Below are 22,971 nucleotides of genomic sequence, written 5' to 3' on the forward strand. Positions count from 1 at the left end.
GGCAAGAATACTGGAGCAGATTGCCATTTTCTTCTCCTGGGATCTTCGCAATCCAGGGATCAAACCTGCGTCTCCTGCACTGATAGGTGGTTTCTTTACCACTGGGGCCACCTGGGAGGCCACACTGGAATACTACTCAGTCAGGAAAAAGAACCAGAAATGCCATCGGCAACAACATGGATACAACTAGAGATGATCATCCTAAGGGAAGTAAATTAGAGAGAGAAAGACAGATGCCACATGATACCGCTCATCTGTGAGACCTGGAATATGACACAAATTAACTTATCCGTGAAACAGAAGCAGAACTAGGGACATAGAGAACAGACTTATGGTTGCCAAGGGGGGAGGGCTGGGGGAAGGATGGGCTGGGAGTTTGGGGGTAGCAGATGTAAGCTATTATATACAGAATGGATAAACAAAAAGGTCCTACTGTGTGTAGCACAGGGAATTATATTCTATATCCTGTGACAAACCATAATGGAAAACAATATTTTTAAAAAAGAATGCATATATGTATAACTGAATCACTTTGCTATATAGCAAAAATTAACACTGTAAATCAACTATACTTCAATTAAAAAAAAAATTCTCCCTAAGGAAACAGGTCCAGACCACACTAACCCTGGATCTTAAGTCAATTATCGAGGGGAACAGGTGGGTGGGCTTCCCTGGTGACTCAACAGTATTTGCAGCATTGTGGGATCTAGTTCCCTGAGCAGGGATTGAACCCAGGACGCCTGCACTGGGAGCATAAAGTCTTAGCCACAGGACCACCAGGGAAGACTCTGGACATTGCTGCACTTAAGACTTCAGATTCCCACCTGGCCCACCTTACAGCTAGTCACGTACCCAGATGAGGCCAGGCCCTCTGTTCTCCTCTGCTGGAGCCCCTGGTGCTAGTAAGAGCCAGGCCCTGAGGGCTGAAGGTGGACCAGACACACATACAGCGCCTGCTTCTCAGGAAATTCCAAGAAAACCAAGAAGTAAACCAAATAAATTCAGACCATGGTAAGCATTCTTGAGAAACCAAACACAGAGTGATGAGATTAATGGGGCTGTCATGGAGGGAAAAAAAGGTTTTCCTCCAATCTCTTAGGTTCAGTTCATGGGACCTGTGAATTAAACTGACAAAAAACAGGTTAACAGGAGAAAAGGTAAAACTTTATTTTACCTGCAGGGAGTTCACAGGAAAGAAGTAACACACAAAGATGCAATTAAGCTGGGGGATTACATGCCATCTTAACAAAGAACGTTGAATTCTGGGGAAGTGATTAGACAAAGGGAAGGGGGTTTAGGCTTCTTGGGGTAATAGATCACTGGGAAGTGACTGGGAAATATATGGAGAACTAACAGACGATACAGGTTCTTTTAGAAAGGTCTGTTTATGCAGACTCCTCTTTGCATCAGCGCTCTACTTAAAAAAAATTTTTTTATGTATTTGGCCTTGCTTGGTCTTAGTTAGATTCACAGGTTAGTGGTCAGAGCACACATGAAAAGAGAACTCAGAACTCTGACCCATCATCTGCAGCAACCACCCAGTGGAAGCCAGCCTGTCAGTCAGACTTGTAGCAAATCAGACCACCATCTCCAGCAAGTAATCCAGGAAGCCAAACCAATGCCCGTAACAACTGGCCCAAAACAGTGGAGACTGGATTAATGCCTGACAGCTCACTTCACTTTGGCCCTTGCTTCCAACTTAGGACCAACCAGAGAAAGCCAAACACGCTCCCAACATGCTCACATAGGTTGTCCGGCTTCTATCAGCCGGGCTCCAGCTGCTCCCAGGTGACAGCCTCCTATCAGAGCATACCTGACTCTTCCTCTTTTTCCACTGTCAAACCTTCCTGCTCCTCTGCCAGCCTTTGGGGCCCTGCCAAACACAAGAGATGGTGCCTCCCTTGCTGCAGGATGCTCTGAACTAATAGCCCTTGCCGGTGCTCATTTTGTTTACATCCACATGGGGAAACAGACTTGAGCAAACATAGACTCTGACCCTCCTCGCGTGCATCTTACTTCCCAGAGGGCAAGAGACGCGATTCAAGCAACCACAGCAAGAAGGACCAGCAGCTGCTGAGATTTGCTGCTGAGAGAAGCACGGTGAGAGCGAAGCACAGTGGTTCAACCGCCTCTGAAGTCGGGTCTGACCTACTCTTCGAGTCTGGGACGGCTTCCTGGAAGAAGTAACGCTTGAGCAGAGCTATAAAGGCTGTGTGTATGAGACACCTAAAAAGTGAGAGGAAAGAGAAGAGTGTTCCAGGCAAAGATAACAGTAAAACAAGGCCATGGCTGGTGGAAGGGTGGGTAACCTGAGGGTCTGATGTGGGAGATAGGGTGAGATGAGGCTGGAGAAGTCTGCAGGGGATGGATCAGGAAGGGTCTTCAAGGCTGTGGGAAGGACTTTTGTCTTTATTCCAAGAGCAAGTGGAACCCAGAGAAGGGCTTGTGGTCTGGCAGAAGAGGTCAGGGGGAAGGGGCAGAGGGGAGCCATAAGCTTTGTGTTTTAGGTTGAAGCGTGTCCCCCTAAAAGATACGCTGAAGCCCTAACCCGCATCCCTCATGCAGTGACTTATTTAGAAGAAAGGTCACTGCAGGTGTGTAATTAGTTAAGATGCGGTCCTACTACAGTCGGGCGGGCATTTGATCCATTATGACTGGGGTCCCTGTAAGAAGAGGACACAAAGGGGGAAGATGGCCAGGGGGTGACGGAGGCAGACCCCAGAGTGATGCACCGGCAAGCCAAGGAGGGCTGCCCGCAAACGCCGCAAACGCCAGCGGCTTTGCGAGGGAAGCAGGGCTCGGCTGCCGCCGCGGTTTGGGCTTCTGGCCTCCAGAACTGGAGACAACAGATTTTAAAGCCACGCGGTCCGTGAGGGCAGCCCTAGGGAACTGACACTGCTAGCGTTTTGGAAAGATCCACCGAGTGAGGCTGGAAGGGGAGCCCAAGAGGATGAGGGGTGGCCTCTTAGGAGTCCTCCGCGGCTGTTCCCCAAAGAAATGATGGAGGCTAGGATGAGCGTGGTGACAGTGGGGCATGCAGAGAAGATGAAGCTGAGAAATGGAAGGAGGAGACATCCATCAAGAGAAGACAGAAGTCAATTGTGTTTTATCTACAGCAACACACACACTGAACAGAGGGCCTCAGACACTTCCGAGAAGTTAGGCACCAGTGAGACAGCTGGGGTTGGGCACAGGCGGTGATGAGACCTGGGTCAGGCTGGTGTGGCTGGAAAGACTACGTTACAGAGCTACGAAATCAGCAGGTGTGTGGGCTCAGAGTAGGGGAAGTCTGTGGGATTAAGAGCCCCACTGGGGATTTGGATAGAAACCGGTGACTGGGGACAGCGTCAAATATCTGAGAGAGAAGTGTGATCTGACAGTCCGGGGCCTGTGGCAGAAGCAGAGCCCAAGCGCACAGCTGGACGGAGTCACGAAGTACTCTGCTTCCTGCTGCCGGCCTTCCCACTGCAAACAGTGCCAGTCGATCCCAGTATCCATTCCCTCCATTCTGGAAAGTCCCTACCAATCGAGTGGAACAGATACGCAAATGAAATACCCTTGCAGTTGCAGGACGGGGTGGGATGCACCAGGAGACACTGAGACCTCCGGACATTTGCAGACCTGCACTTGGCCCCATGATCCTCAGAAGAACTCTGAGAAGTTGATGGAGCAGGTATTTGCATTACTCCTGCTTCCCAAAAGAGGAAACTGGGGTCCAGAGTCACAGGGCTAATAAAGGACAGATCTGGGCTCAAATTAAGGTCTATTTCCAATGCTTCTTTCTTCTCTTTCATGGGAACTGGTGACTGAAATAAGGAAGACTACTGAATCAACAATTTTTATCATGGTAAAATATACATAACACAAACTTTACCATTCTAACTACTTTAAGTGTACAGTTCTGTGGTTTTAAGTACATCCACGCTGGTTTTACAACCATCAACCACCATCCATCTCCAGAATGTTTTCATCTTCCCAAACTGAATCTCTGTCCCCATTAAACACTACTTCCCCTTTCCTGCTCTCCTGGTGGTTACCCTTCTATTTTCTGTCTCCACGATTCTGACCACTCCCAAGTGGCACTAGTGGTAAAGAATCTACCTGCCAACGGACGTAGGTTCAATTGCTGGGTCAGGAAGATTCCCTGTAGAGGGGAATGGTAAACCACGCCAGTACTCTTGCCTGTAAAACCCCATGGACAGAGGAGCCTGGCAGACTAGAGTCGCAAAGAGTCGGACACAACTGAGAACTAATTGAGGCACCTCAGAGGAGTGAAATCATACAGTCTGTGTCCTTCTGTGTGAATCAACATTTTGATCCCCAGATGGCACGTAGTGGAATTCACGTCAGAATCCTGGTCACATTCTTGACTCAGACATCATTTACTGGGTCTCTGTTTATCTTTAGGTTCTATCAGAAAAACAGCATGAATATCTAAAGTGTCTTGGTTTAACCCATATGCTGTTTTCATTTAAATGAGCAGATTTTTAAAAATGTCTTTCTCTCTATGGACAGTTGTAAACCCTTCCACAGAAAGAAAGAACTCAGCCTGTTTCTATGGCAACTTAATGTCAGCAACCTAATTTCTTAAGACTTATTTTCAGAAACTGTTTTTTTTTTTTTTTTAAGACTGGGCCAAGTGGATGCTGTCTGGTAATCTTTGTTTTCAGATTCTTTTTGCTGTTTTTATATATCTATTCATCATATAATTTCCAAGCACCTAACTCGGTCAGGCACTGTGCTAGGCATCTGGGGCAACATCATATGGGCAAGACAGAAGTGGTGTTGACCTAAGGTTTGGTAATTTAAGAGATGCTGTAGGGACATAAAAAACACTGCTGTGGTTACCAGAGGAGAAAAGGGGGGAGGAATGAATTAGGAGATTGGGATTAACTTATATACATCACTATATACAAAACAGGCAAACAACAAGGACCTACTGTACCACAGGGCACCCTACTCAATATTCTGTAAGAACCCATAAGGAAAAAGAACATGAAAACCAATATATCACTTTGCTGTACACACGAAACTAATACAACATTGTAAATCAACTATATTTCAATTAAAAAATAAAAATCTTTTACAATGCAAAAAAAAAAAAAAAAACAGCTGTAGGTGATCCTGAGAGAAGCTTCACTGATAACACTAGCAAAAGTAAAGGCGTAGAAGCAGGGGAATATATCTGGGAGGAAACTGAAGATGGCTGTCCAGATTGTACCCCCAGGAGAGAGTACTGAGATCCTTCCCTAAGAAAACACTGAATAATTACGATTGCAACATGGGATCAGTTTTGACTTTTAAAACACTTGAATTCAGCCTTCAAAAAGAAGGAAATGTCATATGCTACCACATGGATGAACCTTGAGGGCATTTTGCTAGGTGACAGAGGCTAGTCACAGAAAGACAAATACTGGACGATCCCACTTATGAGGCGCACCTAGTGGTTTAACTCTTAAGAGACAGAAGGCAGCATCATGGTCGCCAGGGGCCAAGGGAAGGGAGCACAGGGAGTCTTAATCATTGGGTGCAGAGCTCAGTTTTGTCAGATGAAAAAGTTCTAGAGAGAGGTCCCTGGCATTCTAGTGGCTAAGACTCCTCACTTCCACTGCAGTGGGCTCGGGTTCGACCCCTGGTCTGGGAAGTAAGATCCCAAGTACTGTGGCCCAGTGAAAAAAAGAAAAAGAAAAAAAGTCCTAGAGGTCTGTTGTCCAACCACGTACACGTAGTTAACGCTACTATATGTACACTTCAAAATGGTTAAGATGGTAAACTTTATGTTCTATGTTTTCTACCATAATTTTTTTTTCAGAAAGTAGCACAGTGATGGCCATATAAGGACTCAATAAAAGGTTTGCGGAAAGCCAAAAAAAACCCAAAACAAAACAAAAACAAATTATGAGGTCCCAAGTCCTGGCCTCATATATTTTCTGCAAATTTTAGCTATGGGGTTGGGAACGGGTAGTTATTTTCCCTTTTGCCTTTTTAGTGGGTGCAATTTAAAATACAGCTGAGAGCAACACGGAGGCAACTAGGCATTATCATACTAAGTGGAGTCAGAGAAAGACAAATACCATATGATTCTGCTTATATGTGGACTCTAAAATATGGGACAAATGAAGACTTCCTGGGTGTTCCAGTGGTTAAGACTGCACCTGCCAGTGCAGGGGACGCAGGTTCAATCCCCGGTCAAGGAAGATCCCACGTGCTGTGGGGCAGCTAAGCCCGCGTGCCACAGCTCCTGAAGCCCGCGCACTAGCCCTGTGCCTGCAGCAAGAGAAGCCACCGGCGTGAGAAGCCCGTGCACCGCCACCAAGAGCAGACCCTGCGCATCGCTGCAACCGGAGAAAACCCGCTCGCAGCAAGGAAGACACGGCAGAGCCTAAAAGATTAATCAATACCTTTAATAAAATATGACAGAAATGAACCTGTCTGTGCAACAGAAAAAGAATCACACTCACAGAGGACACACTGATGGTGGCCAAGGGTGAAGCAGCTGGAGGAAAGATGGAGTGGGAGGCTGGGGTTAGGAGATGTAAGCTGTTATATACAGAATAGATAAAAACAAGGTCTTACTGCATAGCACATATTTAATACCCTATGTAAACCGTAATGGAAAAGGATATCAGAAAAGAAGGTATATACAGGTATAACTGAACCACTTTGCTGCACAGCAGAAATTAACCCAACGCTGTAAATCAACTATATGTCAATCAAAAAAAAAGTACAGCTGAGAAATACCAAAGTCAAGACTTTTTTAGAAAGTCATCTAACCAGTGCTATCCCCTTGGTGGGACGAGTCTCTGTACCCATCTGACACTGACCCTGAGTCTGTCAGCCCTGGACTGAGGTCGGCCTCACACATCTAAAGTTTCGGAGGCCGACAACAGACCTACCTCTGATGGCAGCCACTAACATCTAGGGGGGAGCCCTTTTGAACAGACAGAGGCCCCTCAGATGTGTTTACCTCACTTCAACCACTGTCTCCTCTTTACCAGGCCTCTGGTGTCTTGATGCTTGGCCAGCAGTGTTGGTTTGCAAAATTGAAACCTTAGTTAAGACTCGTTGAGGTTTGGTTTTGAAAACTGGCTGTTCCTACCCACATTCCTTTGAGATATAAATAGAAAGAAAAAAAAAAAGGTTTAATTAGTAAAGCAAGACATCTGAGCTATGTCCACCTGATCCTTGAAAAGGAAATCTAAGAGGTTCTTCCTATCGCTTTTTCATTCCTATATAAGGTACGTCAGTGAGGTAGCAAAAGCGCATCTGTTTTTTGGCTCCTTCAGTTCTTTTCCCTGATTCTTCTTGGAGGAAAATCTAAACCGGTGAGTAGCTGGTGGACCATCCAGACCCCAGACTCTTCCTTCCTGCATGGGTTCATTTTAGGCTGGTGCATGTGGTGCTCAGGTTCTTTCCCCGTGGAGCTGACACGCGGGTGGATTTTGATCTCTGCTAAACGGGTTTCTGATGTCTCTGATTGCCATCCTTTGGGACAGAAGGGCATCCCTTCCGTAGAGGGTCTGCAGGCAGCCCAAGCTCTGTCCTTCTGCAGGGGAAACTCACAATGGTGCATTTCTCTGGCTGGTGTACTAAAATGCCATTGCATTTGTAGCATGGTCTACTTCTGAATGGCTTGTAGATGTCTCTATAAGTGGTCGATGATGTAAATATTTATATATATTTTACAAGAAAGCAGCATCAAATCTTTCTTCAGTTTGTATTTTTTAATTTCATCTTTGGCATATATTCAAGAGAGGACGCTGAGATGAAGGGGGCTGGAATCTTTTCAGTATCTGGTTTTTATTTGGATATCATGTCTTAGCTGGTCATACGCTTATTGCATCTTAAAATTTCTCAGCAATTGTGCAGTTTCTGTGGGCCTGGGGGGTGTGCTCCCCCCAGATGTGCCCGTTCCTGCTGGGCATTGACCACTTTTCGATTGTTCTGTGAGAACAGGTGGAAAATGAGCATCACAGACGTCCTCAGTGCTGATGACATTGCAGCAGCCCTGCAGGAGTGCCGAGGTAAGGGGGAAGCGAGGCAGCGGTGGGTTTCCCGCACACACGGGCAGGTCCTGAAAAGTCACAAAAATTAAGATGCAAACTGGCTGCAAGTGCACGGGAATCCGAGGAAGAACTTATTAACTAGACAACTACATGACAGAAATAGGAGGTCTGAGCATAGAATCCCTTTCTGTATGGTGAAAGAAACTTACTAAACATGAAGGGGAAAGAAAGGAATCAGTGGATCCCCGTAGCCTGAATCCTACGACTGTATTTCTCTCACCAGTTAGATCAGTGGGGCTGCCATCTTGGATACACAGCCTGAATAAAGGACACCAGGAGACACAGAGGAGAGGAGGCCAGAGAAGGGGGGATGGACAAAGTCAAGTGCAGAGGGAAATCTGGGGAGGGGGAAAGGAGATGAGAGTATGAAGGCAGATGGTCTTGGCTGCCTCAGAATCCAGACCCAGTCACAGCCCTACTTGGCCTTTCAAAAAAAGATTTTTTAAAACAGAGCATCCCTGTAGCTCAATGATGTTATGTAAAGTAGTTTTAACATCCCAAGTTAACATCACTTTGGTCCAGAGACAGAATGCAATCCAATGAGCGTCAAAATAACCTATTCTCTGTTTTTCAGATCCAGATACCTTTGAACCCCAAAAATTCTTCCAGACTTCGGGCCTCGCTAAGATGTCGGCCAGTCAGGTGAAAGATGTTTTTCGTTTCATAGACAACGACCAGAGTGGGTACCTGGATGAAGATGAGCTGAAGTGAGCTTTGTCCTAAGCCCGACCAGCACCCCAACATTGTTAGGTGGGGCTGAGGTGCAGTGGAGGCCAGCCTCCCCAGCATCTTTCAATGACCAGCTCTGATGCTGGTCACTCAGTAGATTCTCATAAAAGAGCAGAACATGAGTCAATCAGCCACGCTGACTCACAAAACACTAAATATGAGCACCAAAGACTTGGGGACAAAAAGTCACTAGTCTTAGGAGTCTTCCTTGGCAAACCGACTTAATAGCAAACTTCTGAAAAAAAAAATTTTTTTTAACAAAAGGTCCACTAGTCTCGACAATGAAAGAAACTTTCGCTTGCTAAGATCCTGACTGATTATTGTGGTTGCTGGGAACAGATGGTTTGCTTCAAGAGAAAAAGAAAGGGGCGAACACAGAAATGTGTGTGGGTTTTAAAAACATTCCCCTCAATCTTCACTATCCTGTAGGTTTTTCCTCCAGAAGTTTGAGAGTGGTGCTAGAGAACTGACCGAGTCAGAAACCAAGTCCTTGATGGCAGCTGCAGACAATGACGGAGACGGGAAGATCGGGGCTGATGGTAAGTTCACACCTGCACACGGCAGGAGAGACTTGAGCTCAGCCGGCATCCGGGGCAGGGCGGTTAGGCCACGAGGTCAGACAAATATAGGTTAAACACCCCCTACCTTCAGCTTGCTGAGCCTCAGTCTTTTCATCCAGAAAAGTAAAGTGAGGATGCAAATGATCTATGTCAAGACTCTGGCGTGGGGATATACCATAGAAGGTAGTCCCACTGATCACTGTCTGTGAACCAGAAAATACCCTTCACCTGACCAGGGTACTAGCTACTAGCCTGGCCCATTATTTGCAAGACACCCTGATGCACCTGAAAAATAATGTTAGGAATCTCCAGCAGTTAGGAGACTCCAGGGACTTGAGTCTCTCTGAATAAGGGAAGAACTGACATTCTCAAGTACGTCTCATACCAAAGTGTCTATTTGATTCTTTTGAGCAGGAAAGGATCTTAGCTTGCAAGGGTTTAAAGAAGTATGTTTTCCTGGACGTTAGCATAACAAGGAGGCAATACTAAGAGAACACGTAAATCAATCGCCATTTGCTCAGCCTTCTAGGTGCAGAGCCCTGTATTCAAATTTCAGTGTAACTGCGTGTCTGGAGGATTATCTTCATCTGATTCTGTCATGTTACCACATGTTTTACCTACTCCGTGCATGTCAGCTCAGAACTTATGTGTGTTCCTTATGGTGGTACTAATTAAAATGTAAAAAATCTACTCAAAATGATACCACTATCACTTACTATAAGGGAGTTAATGCAGCCTGTATGGACAGTTCAGAAAAATAGTTTAGGTAAGGGAAGATAGATTTAAACTTACTCATGAAAGACTTCAAACAAGCAAAGCTTACCAACAAATGCAAAGCAAATCCTAGTTTTCAGCTTCACTCTGTAGCATCCACCCCTTATTCTCTCTTAGTAATATAAATTTGGGGGGCAAGGTTAGGGTCCAGTAGAGAAGAGTTAGTGCAAAATCCCAAACCATCAAATGTTTCCTAAATATACAATAAATAGCCCAACAGAAGGAGGAAACCTCCCTTTTCTGTCCTGAACTGACCAGACAAAAGGTTGAGTGAGCACAGGTACTATGATGGGCTGCTACGATGAATTCATTTCTCGTCAAAGAGAAATGACTGGATTGGCAAGTTCTAATACAAGGGGTTCTGATGCAGAATTAAAGATGTTTGTTACGTTAGATGAGGCAGGAGAATGGAACACGCAGGCTGTCAGGACACCTTTTCTTCTTTCTGCGCCCTTGGAGGGGGCCATGGCCTTCATCTGACAATGCGCTTGGCTCTCTTTCCTCTTCAGCACCCTCAGTGGCAGTAGCCTGTCTGTAAAGTGCCAAGCCTTCCCCGCTGACCCTGTTCTCACCTCTTCTGTTCTAGAATTCCAGGAAATGGTACATTCTTAAAGGGCCCAGACTGTGGAGCTAGAATCAGCTGGAAGGCCTCCAAAGCCCCAGGAATTGGGACCCCCCACCTCCTCCCCTTAATTTATTAGTTTCCCCCAAAATGCTTCTACAGTTTGGCCGTTGTGTTAGTGAGGTCGTAAGACAGTCATCTGTGACTTTTTGGTGGTGGGTATGCCCTAATGACTCCTGTAAGGCCCTCAGCAGACAAAAATGCCTTAAAAAAAAAAAAATCACCCAATAAAGACACCTTTCTCATCATCTGCTGATGTGTGGGTGTGGTTTCTTCCTCCATGAGGGATGAAAGCGATCTGAAGACCGAGGGAAGAATTTCAGGAAGATTTCTGGTCTTAGTCGAGCACTAAGCCATCCTCACTTGCATTGTGCACAAGCACACAGGGAAAGGAGGTTCAGGAAAAACAGTCACAAATAAATGGCATCATCAGGCTAGGATTTTCTCAGCGATTTATCTGGGTCTGAAACGCCTATGAAGAGATTTTAGCCAGCGGAAAGTCACGCTTGCTTATGTGTTTTCTGCTACTGGGTGTTAGGTTGTTATAAGAGAGATTTAAGTAAAAGCAAATAGTACAAGACAGAAAAGTGCAAGGCTACAATGGCCCTAAAGCTAAGGAAACCTGCAGTGCTGGCTGAGACAAGCAGACATATTTTCAAGCTGGTTTTTTTCCCTTAGGAAAACAGGCTATCCGAGACTTGCGGGCTCTGACCAAATCTCCCGCCACCCCCTTCTCCCCCTCCCGCCTCACCTGCCTCCTCCTTCTCCCTTCTCCTCTCTCCTTTCTCAGCCACCATTTTCCTGGCTCTTATTTGATACCAACTGAACCAGCTACACCCAGAATTGCCCGAACATTTGAGGTGAGACTCAGGTTCCCGTTACAGGTCTTTCACTAGGGTGGGGCAACCTCAAGCCAGGATATTCTCATTAGGCTGACTTCAGGTGGCAGGTTTGAGCTCTTCTCTCGGGCTGACTCTGCGGGTGAGGACTCCTGGGAGGAACTGAGGCACGTTCCTAGTGCGAGTTTACAAGCTCACACTTCTTACCCCGATACCCAAGCTCACAAGTGCCCTGGCCCCTCTTGGGTTTGCTGCCATCCTGCTGAGTGGCTTATCTACTTCAAACTCCTGTTTTTTGGAGTTTGTGGCAGAGCAGATTTTCAAAGTGTGGGCTTTGTACTACAAGGGGGTCTCAAGGTGATTTTATGGGGGCAGGGGCCAACACTGTTAGATGTGATAGCCATGTATTTATTTTGATAGGTGTCAGAAAGATTAAAGTAGCACAAACTGTATTTTAATATCGCTGCTTTAGAATAAGGCTACTAGACATTTGAAAGCATACTGAGGGGATTCCCTGATGGTTCAGCAGTCTAGTGGCTAAGACTCTGAACTCCCAACGCATGGGGCACAGGTTCAGTCACTGGTTGGGGAACTAGGATCCCGCACGCCACACAGAGAGACCCAGAGGGAAAGAGAAAGTGTACTGATTTGAAGAATACTAAGTCACGCAGAGGGGCTCGCCTGGGGGCTTGGCGGTACAGAGCCTGCCTGCAATGCAAGAGGTGCAGGAGGCGCGAGCTCGGTCCTCGGGTCGGGAAGATCCCCCTGGAGGAGGGCACGGCAACCCACTGCAGTATTCTCGCTGTGAAGATCCCAAGCACAGAGGAATCTGGGGGGCTATGGTCCACAGGGTCACAGAGAGTGGGACACAATTGAAGCAACTGAGCGCGCACACATGCACGTCGGGAAGAAAGGACAAAACCCACACAGGCTGTTTTCAGAAGACTCAAGCTGCGGAAATCCAGCCTCTAAATGAAGCCCTCTTTGGGGAGGGCCACAGAACCGAAGTGTGTCCCTTCACGGCCGGCTCTCTTGCTCCCCCTCCCTTTGCACAGCTGTGCCCTCATGCTCTCCTCCTCCGCACCCCTCCCGGAAGGAACTGGGCTAGTTCCTCTGTACCTGTAGCTTCCCTGGATATGTGACAGTTTCTCCCAGGTACCGGCAAGAGGGCCTTCCAGGCCAATTCTGACGCCCCAGGAGGCTTGATCCCTAAAGCAGTCCGCCACCACCACACCACGTGGACACTCGAACCCTCCTGACACTTCTGTTCACTCCACTAGCTCTCCCCAGGTAAGGGCCCTCATCCCAACAGTTCTGAAGGGAGAGCCTGTAAGTAACTCAGTATGATCATGCAGCCTTCCTCCCTCGGGCTCTGGACACCATGTGCCTCGAAGAAACAAGGTGAATGCTGCTGCTTTTTAGACAGTCTAACTGACTAAGCAATCCATTACCCACTGGAGCAGCAGAAGTAGCCTCACCCCAGCAAGGTAAAGACTGTGGGCTTCTCATTTCTTTTCTGTCAAGAGGGCATCTGTATGGAAATAACCACTGGAGGGGTTGTTCAGAGCACCCAGGGGACTTCCCTGGGGGCTCGGATGGTAAAGAAGCTGCCTGCCAATGCAGGAGACCCAGATTCAATCCCTGGGTCTGGAAGATTCCCTGGAGAAGAAAATGGCAACCCATGCCAGTATTCTTGCCTGGAGAATTCCATGGACAGAGGAACCTGGCAGGCTACAGTCCATGGGGTCACAAAGAGTCAGATACGACAGGGTGACCAACACTCACAGGGGACACTGTGCCAGTGAGTCATACCCATGTTCTGAATGTCTTGGGGAAATTGTTTAGAGGATGGATGGATACAAAAGGATGAACTGCCATGTTTTCCATACACAGACAGTTATTAATGAATTGTGTTCTTTCTACTTGTTTCAAAGGGCTTCCCTGATGGCTCAGGGAAGAATTCGCCTGCAATTCAGGAGTCTCGGGTTTGATCCATGGGTGGGGAAGATCCCCTGGAGGAGGAAACGGCTACCAACTCCAGTATTCTTGCCTGGAGAACTCTATCCTAGTTCTATCCTAGGACTAGAGCCTGGCAGGCTATAGTCCACGGGGTCACAAGGAGTCAGACATGACTGAGAGACTGAAACTTTGCTTTGCTTTACTGTTTCAAAAGTATAATTCAAACTATTTTTGCCCATTTCAATTACATTACCTTTTCATTTTTCTAACCCAGTCTTAGGCACTTAATTCCAAAGTCTCTGTCAATGGTAACAACTAGCAAACAAAAGGAGCCATCTCTCTGTATTTAACACCTAAAAGTATCGGCTGGTACGCTTAAGTGAAACAATCTTTAGTGGTCTTTATTCATATTAATTTTTAACTGTGTTCTTCGGATCTGGGGTGTTTCCACTGGGAGGGGGTATTCCACTCTGCAGGTAATAACAACTCCAGGCATTCGGACACATTTGTGAATTAGCACTTTTTATTTTGGGAGTTATTTATCTAGGTTGAAATTTTGTAGAAACGTTGGCATTTCCAAATTTTAGCAGTACGTATAATTTGAAAAGAAGAAAATATTTTCAAAAATTACCCTAGTTTAGTCGTTATATAAATATTGTACACAGCAATTCATTTTTAAATGGGTCCTATTCAATACGTGCCTCATGGGAAAGAAAAAAGCAAAAGGACATAGAGCAAAATGTTAGCAGCCGTTCTCTGCAGCTGGTAGGGGTACAGACCAGTGAGATGAGCCTGCAGGCTTTTAGATGGGGGAGCATAGCAACTAGAGAAAATGAAAAATCAAACGTAGGATTCACACAAACAACCCACCTCAAGAAAACATGTTCTCAGCAGTAGAATGATGATATCTTGACTTTGAAATGAGGGCCCACATTGCCCACTAGGTCACAGATTTGAAAAACTTGGTGTCTTATTCTTCCTAATTGCTTATAAAACAGGGTGGCATCAGTGGCTTTGACGCTTTGTACAACTATAATTTGAGTTTATAATTTAGTAGTTTATAATTGAATGGAATACGATCTCAAAGGCAGCTTTGTGTATGTGCTTAATTGTTGTGACTAAAGAAAATTACTAAAATACTAATATTAGTTAGCATTTTGCTTCAGCTTCTGCACATTATGTTTATACAATTATTTTAACATACAGGTTTTTGCAGCTCTTTCCAGCTCAAACACAAAGTGTAGCAAAACAGTGAAGATGTGAAATATTTGTTGAATTGTTCAGGTTTACAAGCTACATAGTTAATTCTGCACAATGACTACAGTTTAATTTTGTGTAATGAGTACTCGGGAATCCAATTTCAAGCAAAAACCTATCTGGTATCTCTTCTGCTAATGTTAAGGTATGGTATTACTTTGCAAACACTTAAGAAGACAGATGAAATTGGAATCACCAAGATCATTTCCACCTGGCCTGTTAACTTATTCACTGGAAAGGCTATTCATTTACACAATGTTTTAACTGGTTTCAAAAAGTCAACTTCTTTTGGAAGGGAGTGGATTTTGACATCATTTTTCTTAGGGGTTCTACAATGCATGTAAATAGATTCACACCTCAAATTATAAGGTATTTCAAACATACATCTGAGACTACAGAGAGGTAGCAAATGCCTGCTTACCCACCACCTCACTGTAGCAAACCTTGGCGGGGGCTGTTTGGTAGGTTTGAAACTTGTCATCTTGCCTAGGCTGCAGGCATCCGGTTAGGGTGGGCAGCAGGAGACATCCTGCCTGGGATTTGGAGGCTGGCAGTGAAGCAGCTGTGATACTGATGCTCTGGAGGTTGGTGTGGGAGTACCTTACCTGCTGGCTCCCCTCCGTGGTGTGGGGATCTCGTTCTGTCCCAGCTCCAGAAGCATTTCCTCCTATGACAAAGAAATCCAGCTTCAGGAGCAGTGAGAGACTAATAGAAGTTCCAGTCTATTCCCAGGGGCTCCAGCCTATCCTCACTCTCTTTACATCCGTCTTCCCTTCCTGCCTGTCTGTTCTGCAGAATTCAAGCTTCAGCATCAGATGAAGGCGAGAGCCTTATAGAGACTGCTGAACCAGGCTTCACTGGTTCATAATACCTGTAATATACATATTTGTATTTATGATTGTATTTATTACATAATTACATACCTGTAATTTATACCTGAAAATGACATTATATATAACATACATGTATATAAATATATATTTCCTAGATGATTCTCACTTTCCAATACTGATTTACCAAACTGCCTCAGATTTTTCACTTTTTAATAAAAGAATCCTTTACAAGTGGAAGATCCTTTACAAGTGATCACAGGAAGAGATGGAGATCAAGGGCAATTTTAACTGCAGGAGAGAGATGTACCCTCAGGATGAAGGTCACCTTGGAATGACACGGTTTCTGGGCTCTAAGTCAACGAAAAAAAGGTTGATTACTCGACTCAGGTGTCTGATATTTCTGCCAACAGAGCGGGAGGAAGTGGTTCTTTGTACAGGTAGCCTTGGATGTATGTATCACACCCAGACCTCTTCTCAACAGCTTCCTCTTGGAGCTCAGTACTAAGATGAGTGTAGGGAGGAGAGAACTCACTTTAATGTCAAACGAGCCTGTGACCCGAGCTCTGTCTGCACAGCTTGCAGCAGACAGAACTATGAATGAGGGAAGTGCATATCTCCATTGTCCCTGTTCCCTACCTCCGTAATTCATCCATCAACATACTGTATCCTTTAAGGCAGGCACTGCATTGGACAATGGGAACAAGATGATGACTCTAATCAGGTCTGACCATCTATAAGCTCACTTTTTTCGTTAGCAGGGAGAAAGACGTATGTGAGGACACGTCCAGAACCTCCCATCCTGGAACTGTGACTTTTTTTTTTTGAACTGTGACTTCTTAACTTGGAACAATGCCTTAACTTATTCCCTTGGAGTTTTGAACTCACAGATTCTTTTTCCTTATCTTTATTGAGGTGTAACTGGCATTTAAAATTGTGATATATTTAAAGTGTAGACCATGGTGATTTTACATACGCACGTTATAAAAAGATCCCCACCAGTAAGAAACACATCCATCGCCTCACACTTAGCTTTTTTTTTTTTTAATGAAAACACTTCATTCTACCTTGTTAGCAAATTTCAATTATACAGTGTTATCAACTGTAGTCGCCATGTTCACATTCCAGCCTCAGATCTTACTCATCTTATAATTTCATTCATTTGTTTATGGCTGTGCTGGGTCTTGGTTGTGGCACAGGGCCTTTCTCCAGTTGCAGCAAGCAGGGGCTACTTACTGCAGTGGCTTCTCTTGCTGCAGGGTACAGGCTCCAGGGCACGTGGGCTTCAGTAATCGTGGTGCATGGGTTTTATCGGCCCATATGGCACGTGGGATCTTCCCGGAGCAAGGATCAAACCCGTGTCTCTCGCACTGGCAGGTGAATTCTTAATCATTGGACCACCAGCGAAGTTCCTTATTCATCTTATAAACAAAAGTCTGTAACTTTTATCAGCCTCTCCTTATTTCCTTCACCACCACTACTCCAGTCCCTGGCAATCATTATTCAACTTTCTGTTTCTATGAGTTCCACTTTTTTTTTTTTTTAAGGTTTCCTATAAAAGTGACACCACCCACTATTTGTCTTTCTCTGTCTGGCTTATTTGACTTAGCATAATTCCCTCCAGTTTCATCCGTGTTGATGCAAATGGTAGGATTTCCTTCTTTCTTACAGTTGAATAATATTCTATTGTGTACATACGTGTCACATTTTATGCATTCATCCATCAATGGACACTTAGGTTATTTCCACCTCAGATACTGTGAATGATGCTGCAATGAACATGGGAGTACAGAAATCTCTTTCAGATAATTTCACTTCCTTTGGATATATACTCACAGTGGAATGGCTGAATCACAAGGTAGTTCAAGTTTTAGTTTAGTGTTTTGGTTTTTTTATTGAGGAAACTCCATACTGTTTTCCATAGTGTCTGCATCAACTTACATTCCCACTCATAGTACAGCAGAGTTCCTTTTTCTCTACACCCTGGCCAGCAGTTGCTCTTATTCTTTTTTTTAAAATAAAACTACCTAGTGTTAGGTAATATTGTGATTTTAATTTGTATTTCCCTGTTTTTCTCTATCTATGAAAAATATCATTAGAATTTTGATCAGTAATGCACTAAATCTATGGATCATTTGGTAGCATGGACATTTTAGCAATATTAATTCCTCCAGTCCATGACACGGAATATCTTCCCATTTAGTTTGTCTTCAATTTCTTTCACCAGTTTTATAATTTTAAGTACACAGATCTTTCACCTTAAATAAATTTATTCCTAAGTAGTTTTTTTTTTGATACTTTTAAATTGTTTTCTTAATTCCACTTTCTGGTATTTTTTACTGTCAGTGTATAGAAACACAACTTATTTTTGTGTGATTGATATTATACATCCTGCAACTTCACTGAATTTGTTTATTCTAACAGGTTTTTGGTAGAGTCTTTAGGGTTTTCTACATATAATATGTCGTCTGCAGGAACAATTTTACTGCTTCCTTTATGACTTGGATACATTTATATTTCTTTACAAAAAGAAATACTGAGCCTACTTGCTCAGGCTAGGACTTTTACAACTATGTTGAATAAAAGCAATTTGAGTGGGCATCCTTGTCTTGTTCCTGATCTTATAGGAAAAGCTGTAAGCATTTCACTGTTGAACATGATGTGAGCTGGGGTTTTATCATTTATGGCCTTCATTATGTTGAGGTACATTCCTTCTATATCCCATTTGTTAGGAGCTTTTAATCATCAAAGGATGTTGAATTTTGTCAAACGCCTTTTCTCCATCTATTGCAATGATTATATGACTTTTATCCTTCATTGTGCTAATGTGGTAGGTCACACTGATTTTGTGGATGCTGAACCATTCTTGCATCCCTGGAATAAATTCCACTTGATCATGGTATAAGATCATTTTAATGTACTGTTGAATTCAGTTTGCTAATTTTTCTTTTTTTTCATATATATCCAGCAGGGATATTGGCTGTCATTTTCTTCTCTTGTAGTATCTTTTTCTGTCAGGATAATGCTGGCTTTGTAAAATTTTAGAAGTGTTTGATTATTAATTCAATCTCCAAATGAGTAATTAGTCTGTTCAGATTCTTTCTTCATGATGCAGTCTTGGTAGGCTATGTATTTCCAGTGACTCATCCATTTCTTCTAGCTTATATAACTTGTTGATGTAAAATAGTTCATAGTAGTTTCTTGTGACCCTTAGTATCTCTGTATTATCAGTTGTAATGTCTTCTCTTTCATTCCTGACTTTAAGTCCTCTTTCTTTTCCCTAGTTTAGCTAAGTTTGCCAATCTTAATCATCTTTTCAGAAACACCAGCTCTTAGTTTCACTGATATTTTCTATGGTCTTTTTAGTATTTATCTCATTTATTTTCAGTGTGACCTTTGTTATTTCCTTCCCTCTATTAAATTTGGGATCAGTTTGCTTTCTTTTAGTTCCTTCAGATTTAAAGTTAGGTTGTCTATTCAAAATCTTTGTTCTGACTGTAGGCATTTATTGCTATAAACTTCCCTCTTGAACTGCTTTTGCTGCATCCAGTTAAGTTTTGGTACAGTATGTTCCCATCGTCATTTGTCTCAAAATTTTTTATTTCCTTTTTGATTTCTTCTTTGACCTATTGGTCCTTCAAAAGCATGCTGTTTCATCTCCACGTATTTGTGAATTTTCCAGTTTTCTTCTTGTAACTAATTTCTAGTTTCATACCATTTGTCAGTGGAAAAGATGCTTGATATGATTTCAATCTTCTCAAGTTTATTAAAACTTACTTGGTGGTATAATATATGATCTCTCCTGGAAAATGTTTCATGTGTGTTTGAGAAGAATGAGTATTCTGTTGCTGTTGAATAGAATGTTCTCTGTATGTCTTTTTGGGTCATCTCGTCTAACATGCAGTTTAAGTCCAACGTTACCTTAATGATATTCTTTCAGGATACAGGACAGTGAAATTCATACAGTCAGAGCAATCTACTCCCTTGGCACTGAGTCCAGGTATACACCCACAATGGGTGCTCTTGAACCTATTTAAAAAATTTTTTTAACTACGTGCGTTGGAACTTGTGAGTAACCCTGTTGACTATCAAAGCCAAGTAACGTGAGGGCCCATTCCTTGGGGGTGTATACGTGTGTTAGTCACTCAGTTCAGTCACTCAGTCGTATCCAACTCTTTGCGACGCCATGAACTGCAGCACGCCAGGCCTCCCTGTCCATCACCAACTCCCAGAGTTCACTCAAACTCACGTCCATCGAGTCGGTGATGCCATCCAGCCATCTCATCCTCTGTCGTCCCCTTAGTCACTCAGTCCTGGACAAATCTTTCCGACCCAAGGGACTGTAGCCAGTCAGGTTCCTCTGTCCATGGAATTCTCCAGGCAAGAATACTCGAGAGGGTTGCCATTCCCTTCTTCAGGGGTTCTTCCCAACCTAGGGATTGAACCCAGGTCTCCTGTATTGCAGACAGGTTTTTTTTTACCATCTGAGTCCACCAGGGAAGCCCTGGTGGAGATTCCCTCCCAGTTGTATGGTGCTGCAGAGGGTGAGGCTCAGACTTTCCTATCCATTTTGCTATGGGTATTTTCTCATTCACCTCACATATGGGAGTCTCAACTCACATTTAGCTGGTCTCTGGATTTCTCTCAGATGAAATTGCTCTGTCTGTAGCTGTACATTCACTGCATTTGGGGAAGGAGGGAAGATCAGAAGCCTCCTACATCTCCATCTTGGTCCCCTGCTTCTGAGTTCACAAATTCTTTGTGCAAAAGATCTAATTTTCCTTTTTTTTTTTTTTTCAATGATTTGGATCTAATCTTCTATTTCTGTTACTGGACATAGATTTGAATCCCGTCCTGCTTGGAGACAGAATCATAATTCAGGACAATGTCAAGAATTCAGCCTCGTCTTCACCCTTATTTCCCTGGCTGACAGAAGAAGTGGGGAATGCAAGGCCCTGCATGGGAAAGGAGTATCTGGTGGTTAGTCCATACAAGCAACCACTGAGTCAAGCTCATTCCTGTCCAATCTTCTGGACTTCAGCAGTGTGAAATTAGCCACAGCTAATTTCTCTTTGTTCTAATCTTACGGCCTCTCAGGTCTGGCTTTCTGTGAATTACTTCCGTGTACAAGTAAAACATTTAGTTGCTTCCTGCATCAAGCAGCACTTACTGCCTAGACGCCTAGACATTCATGTGGCCATGGCTATTCTACTGTTGGTGCATCACGCTTGACACAGAGGGGGCACTCTGCAAGACCTGCCACTTTCCCCATTCCACAAGGAATAAGGTATACATCTACACCCTCTCTCCTCTGAGACCTCCAAACACATCTAAGTGTCTATCATCCTTACTCCACCCACCTCACACCCTATGACTGTGAAAAAGGAGGATGCATCACTATCTAAGCTTTCTTGCTTCCTTAGCTTTTGAAACTTAAAAAGCATTTAAAAGCATTTCGATTTCTGATTTTGTTTATTTTGTTTTTGTATCACCTCTCTCCTGTGGCGATCAATGCAACTGACTGACTGGGGCATAGAATGCAAAGTAAACAGGAAGTAAAGGCATACTGGGGAGAATGCAATAAAATGTTATCTTACCACATTTTTATTGTAATTGTACTTTGCAAGTTACAAAGTACTTTCATGTGTCATCTAATGTAATATTTGCAGTTCTCCTTTGAGGTAGGTACTAATCTCATTTTTCAAAGGAAGAAACTGGAGCTCAAAGAAGTTAAGTGATTAATCAAAGGTCATACAAATGGCAAGTGACAAATCAGAACTAAAATTCGGCTGTTCAACCTAAGCCCCAGGCTCCTTGTACCATTCTTCCAAAAGCGTTTGCTCTGAGACAAAGGAAGGAATTCTTTAACCTGGAGTTCTCAAATTATGCTCCCTGGAGCCGCAGGGTCCTATACAAGTGCTTTAGGGTTCCTCAAGTAGACAGAGATGGAAGAGGGGCAGCTCTTGGAAAAGGCCAGCAGAAGGTTTTCTTAGGTCTCATTTCTACCACTCAGCCTCACATTCAACCAGGGTAGCTCTGTCTAATTTGTAGAAGTTTCCATGGACTTTGGGGCAATAAAAGGGGGAAAGGAGATTTTGCTACCTTAAAATTCTTTGAAAATTATTACTGTAATGTCAAAACATGTCTTCCTAACAAAAGACTATCATACACTAAAGCAAGCTGGTTGAGGGAGTCTTTCAAGAGCAAGTAATGACAGCAATCTTCTTGAATAACAACTAAGGGCTGGGACTACTATACATACAATCACAGTCCCATTTAACTCTTTTGGATCTTAATTCCCTGAACAGGGATTGAACCTGCGGCCAGGCAGTGAAAACACCAAGTCCTAACCACTGGACCACCAGGGAATTCCCACTCATTTTATTGTTAGAGTGAAATTCCTACTAGAAAAGCATTTACTATTAGTTATTTTACATATTAGACACAGAGACTGGACACACCTTACATAATGGGTCCCAGAACTTCCACCCAGGGAGTGAGAGCTAGAGTAAGTACCCAGTTCAGTCTCACGCCCAGATTCCAACACCACCTCCCTAAACATGAAGGTCTATTCTATTAAGTTGAAAAAGAGGTACTATTTTCACACCTAATCTGTGAGAGACAAGGCAACCTAAACTAAAGTCTTGAGTTTGGCCGTGGGGTCTGCTGCAAAGGCTTCAATTCCAAGTATCAGAAGTCACGAGCAGTTCCAGCTCCCACAACCCACAGGCCTCCAAACCTAGTGAATCCCAAGGGCTGACAAGGGCGATGCCCTGAGTTCCAAAGCCTGGAACCAGGCACTGTGGGGAGAAGGCCACGCTCTGGTCCCGCTTCGCCACACACCATGCTCCCACCTGCAGCTATCTTTCTCTCTGAAGGCAAAGAAGTCGCGAGAGGCACAAAGTCACAGTCTCTCAAACGGGGATCTAAAAAGACCAACAAGTATGTGGTGGGACCCTGTGGACAACGAAAACGGTCAAGCTACCTGACTAAATACACTATCACCCCAAACGTTGGGCCTTCCATTGCACCTTCACAATCCCTTTCGCACAAACAGGGCCCATTTCATTTTTCTTCAAAAATGCAACCCTCGCCTTCAGCCAGGGCAGAAATCTAAGGTGGGGGGTGGGGGGGTAGGAAACAAGACAAAAACGGTTTCACTTCAACTTAACTCTTACAGTACTGACAGAAGAAACACCTACCCAGAACACAAATGGGAACGAACCCACCCGGGTGCGCCGAAAGGGAACGCTGGGCTTCGGCTTCTTCTTCCGGGCCGGCGGCAACCACTTCCGGGGGGACGGCGAGCGAGGCGGAAGTGCGGTCTTCCGGCGG

General features: G+C 44.2%; 1 protein-coding gene, 1 long non-coding RNA gene and 1 other non-coding gene across 4 annotated transcripts in view; 1 reads left to right on the top strand and 2 right to left on the bottom strand.

Moving 5' to 3' along the window:
* Positions 1-22,906, bottom strand: part of LOC106991883 (uncharacterized) — a 49,527-nt gene extending 26,621 nt beyond the window's left edge. Inside the window, exons 1-3 of one of the 2 annotated variants that reach the window (XR_009598333.1) lie at positions 22,839-22,906; positions 15,412-15,473; positions 598-8,074 (exon numbers count right to left, since the gene is read on the bottom strand). This is a non-coding gene — a long non-coding RNA (uncharacterized LOC106991883). Of the gene's footprint in view, positions 1-597; positions 8,075-15,411; positions 15,474-22,838 lie in introns of those variants that run through there. The other variant, XR_009598332.1, reaches the window with a different exon arrangement.
* On the top strand, positions 7,964-9,510 carry LOC101114841 (oncomodulin). Its single transcript, XM_027961775.3, has 3 exons — positions 7,964-8,024; positions 8,641-8,773; positions 9,225-9,510. The coding sequence occupies exons 1-3, from the start codon at positions 7,964-7,966 to the stop codon at positions 9,427-9,429; spliced, it is 399 nt and encodes a 132-aa protein (XP_027817576.2). The 3' UTR covers positions 9,430-9,510.
* On the bottom strand, positions 21,933-22,004 carry TRNAE-UUC (transfer RNA glutamic acid (anticodon UUC)). Its single transcript has one exon. It is a non-coding gene; the product is annotated as a tRNA-Glu (tRNA).
* Positions 22,907-22,971: the final 65 nt, after the last annotated feature.

Source organism: Ovis aries, chromosome 24 (genome assembly GCF_016772045.2).
Source record: "Ovis aries strain OAR_USU_Benz2616 breed Rambouillet chromosome 24, ARS-UI_Ramb_v3.0, whole genome shotgun sequence".
Classification (NCBI taxonomy): domain Eukaryota; kingdom Metazoa; phylum Chordata; class Mammalia; order Artiodactyla; family Bovidae; genus Ovis; species Ovis aries.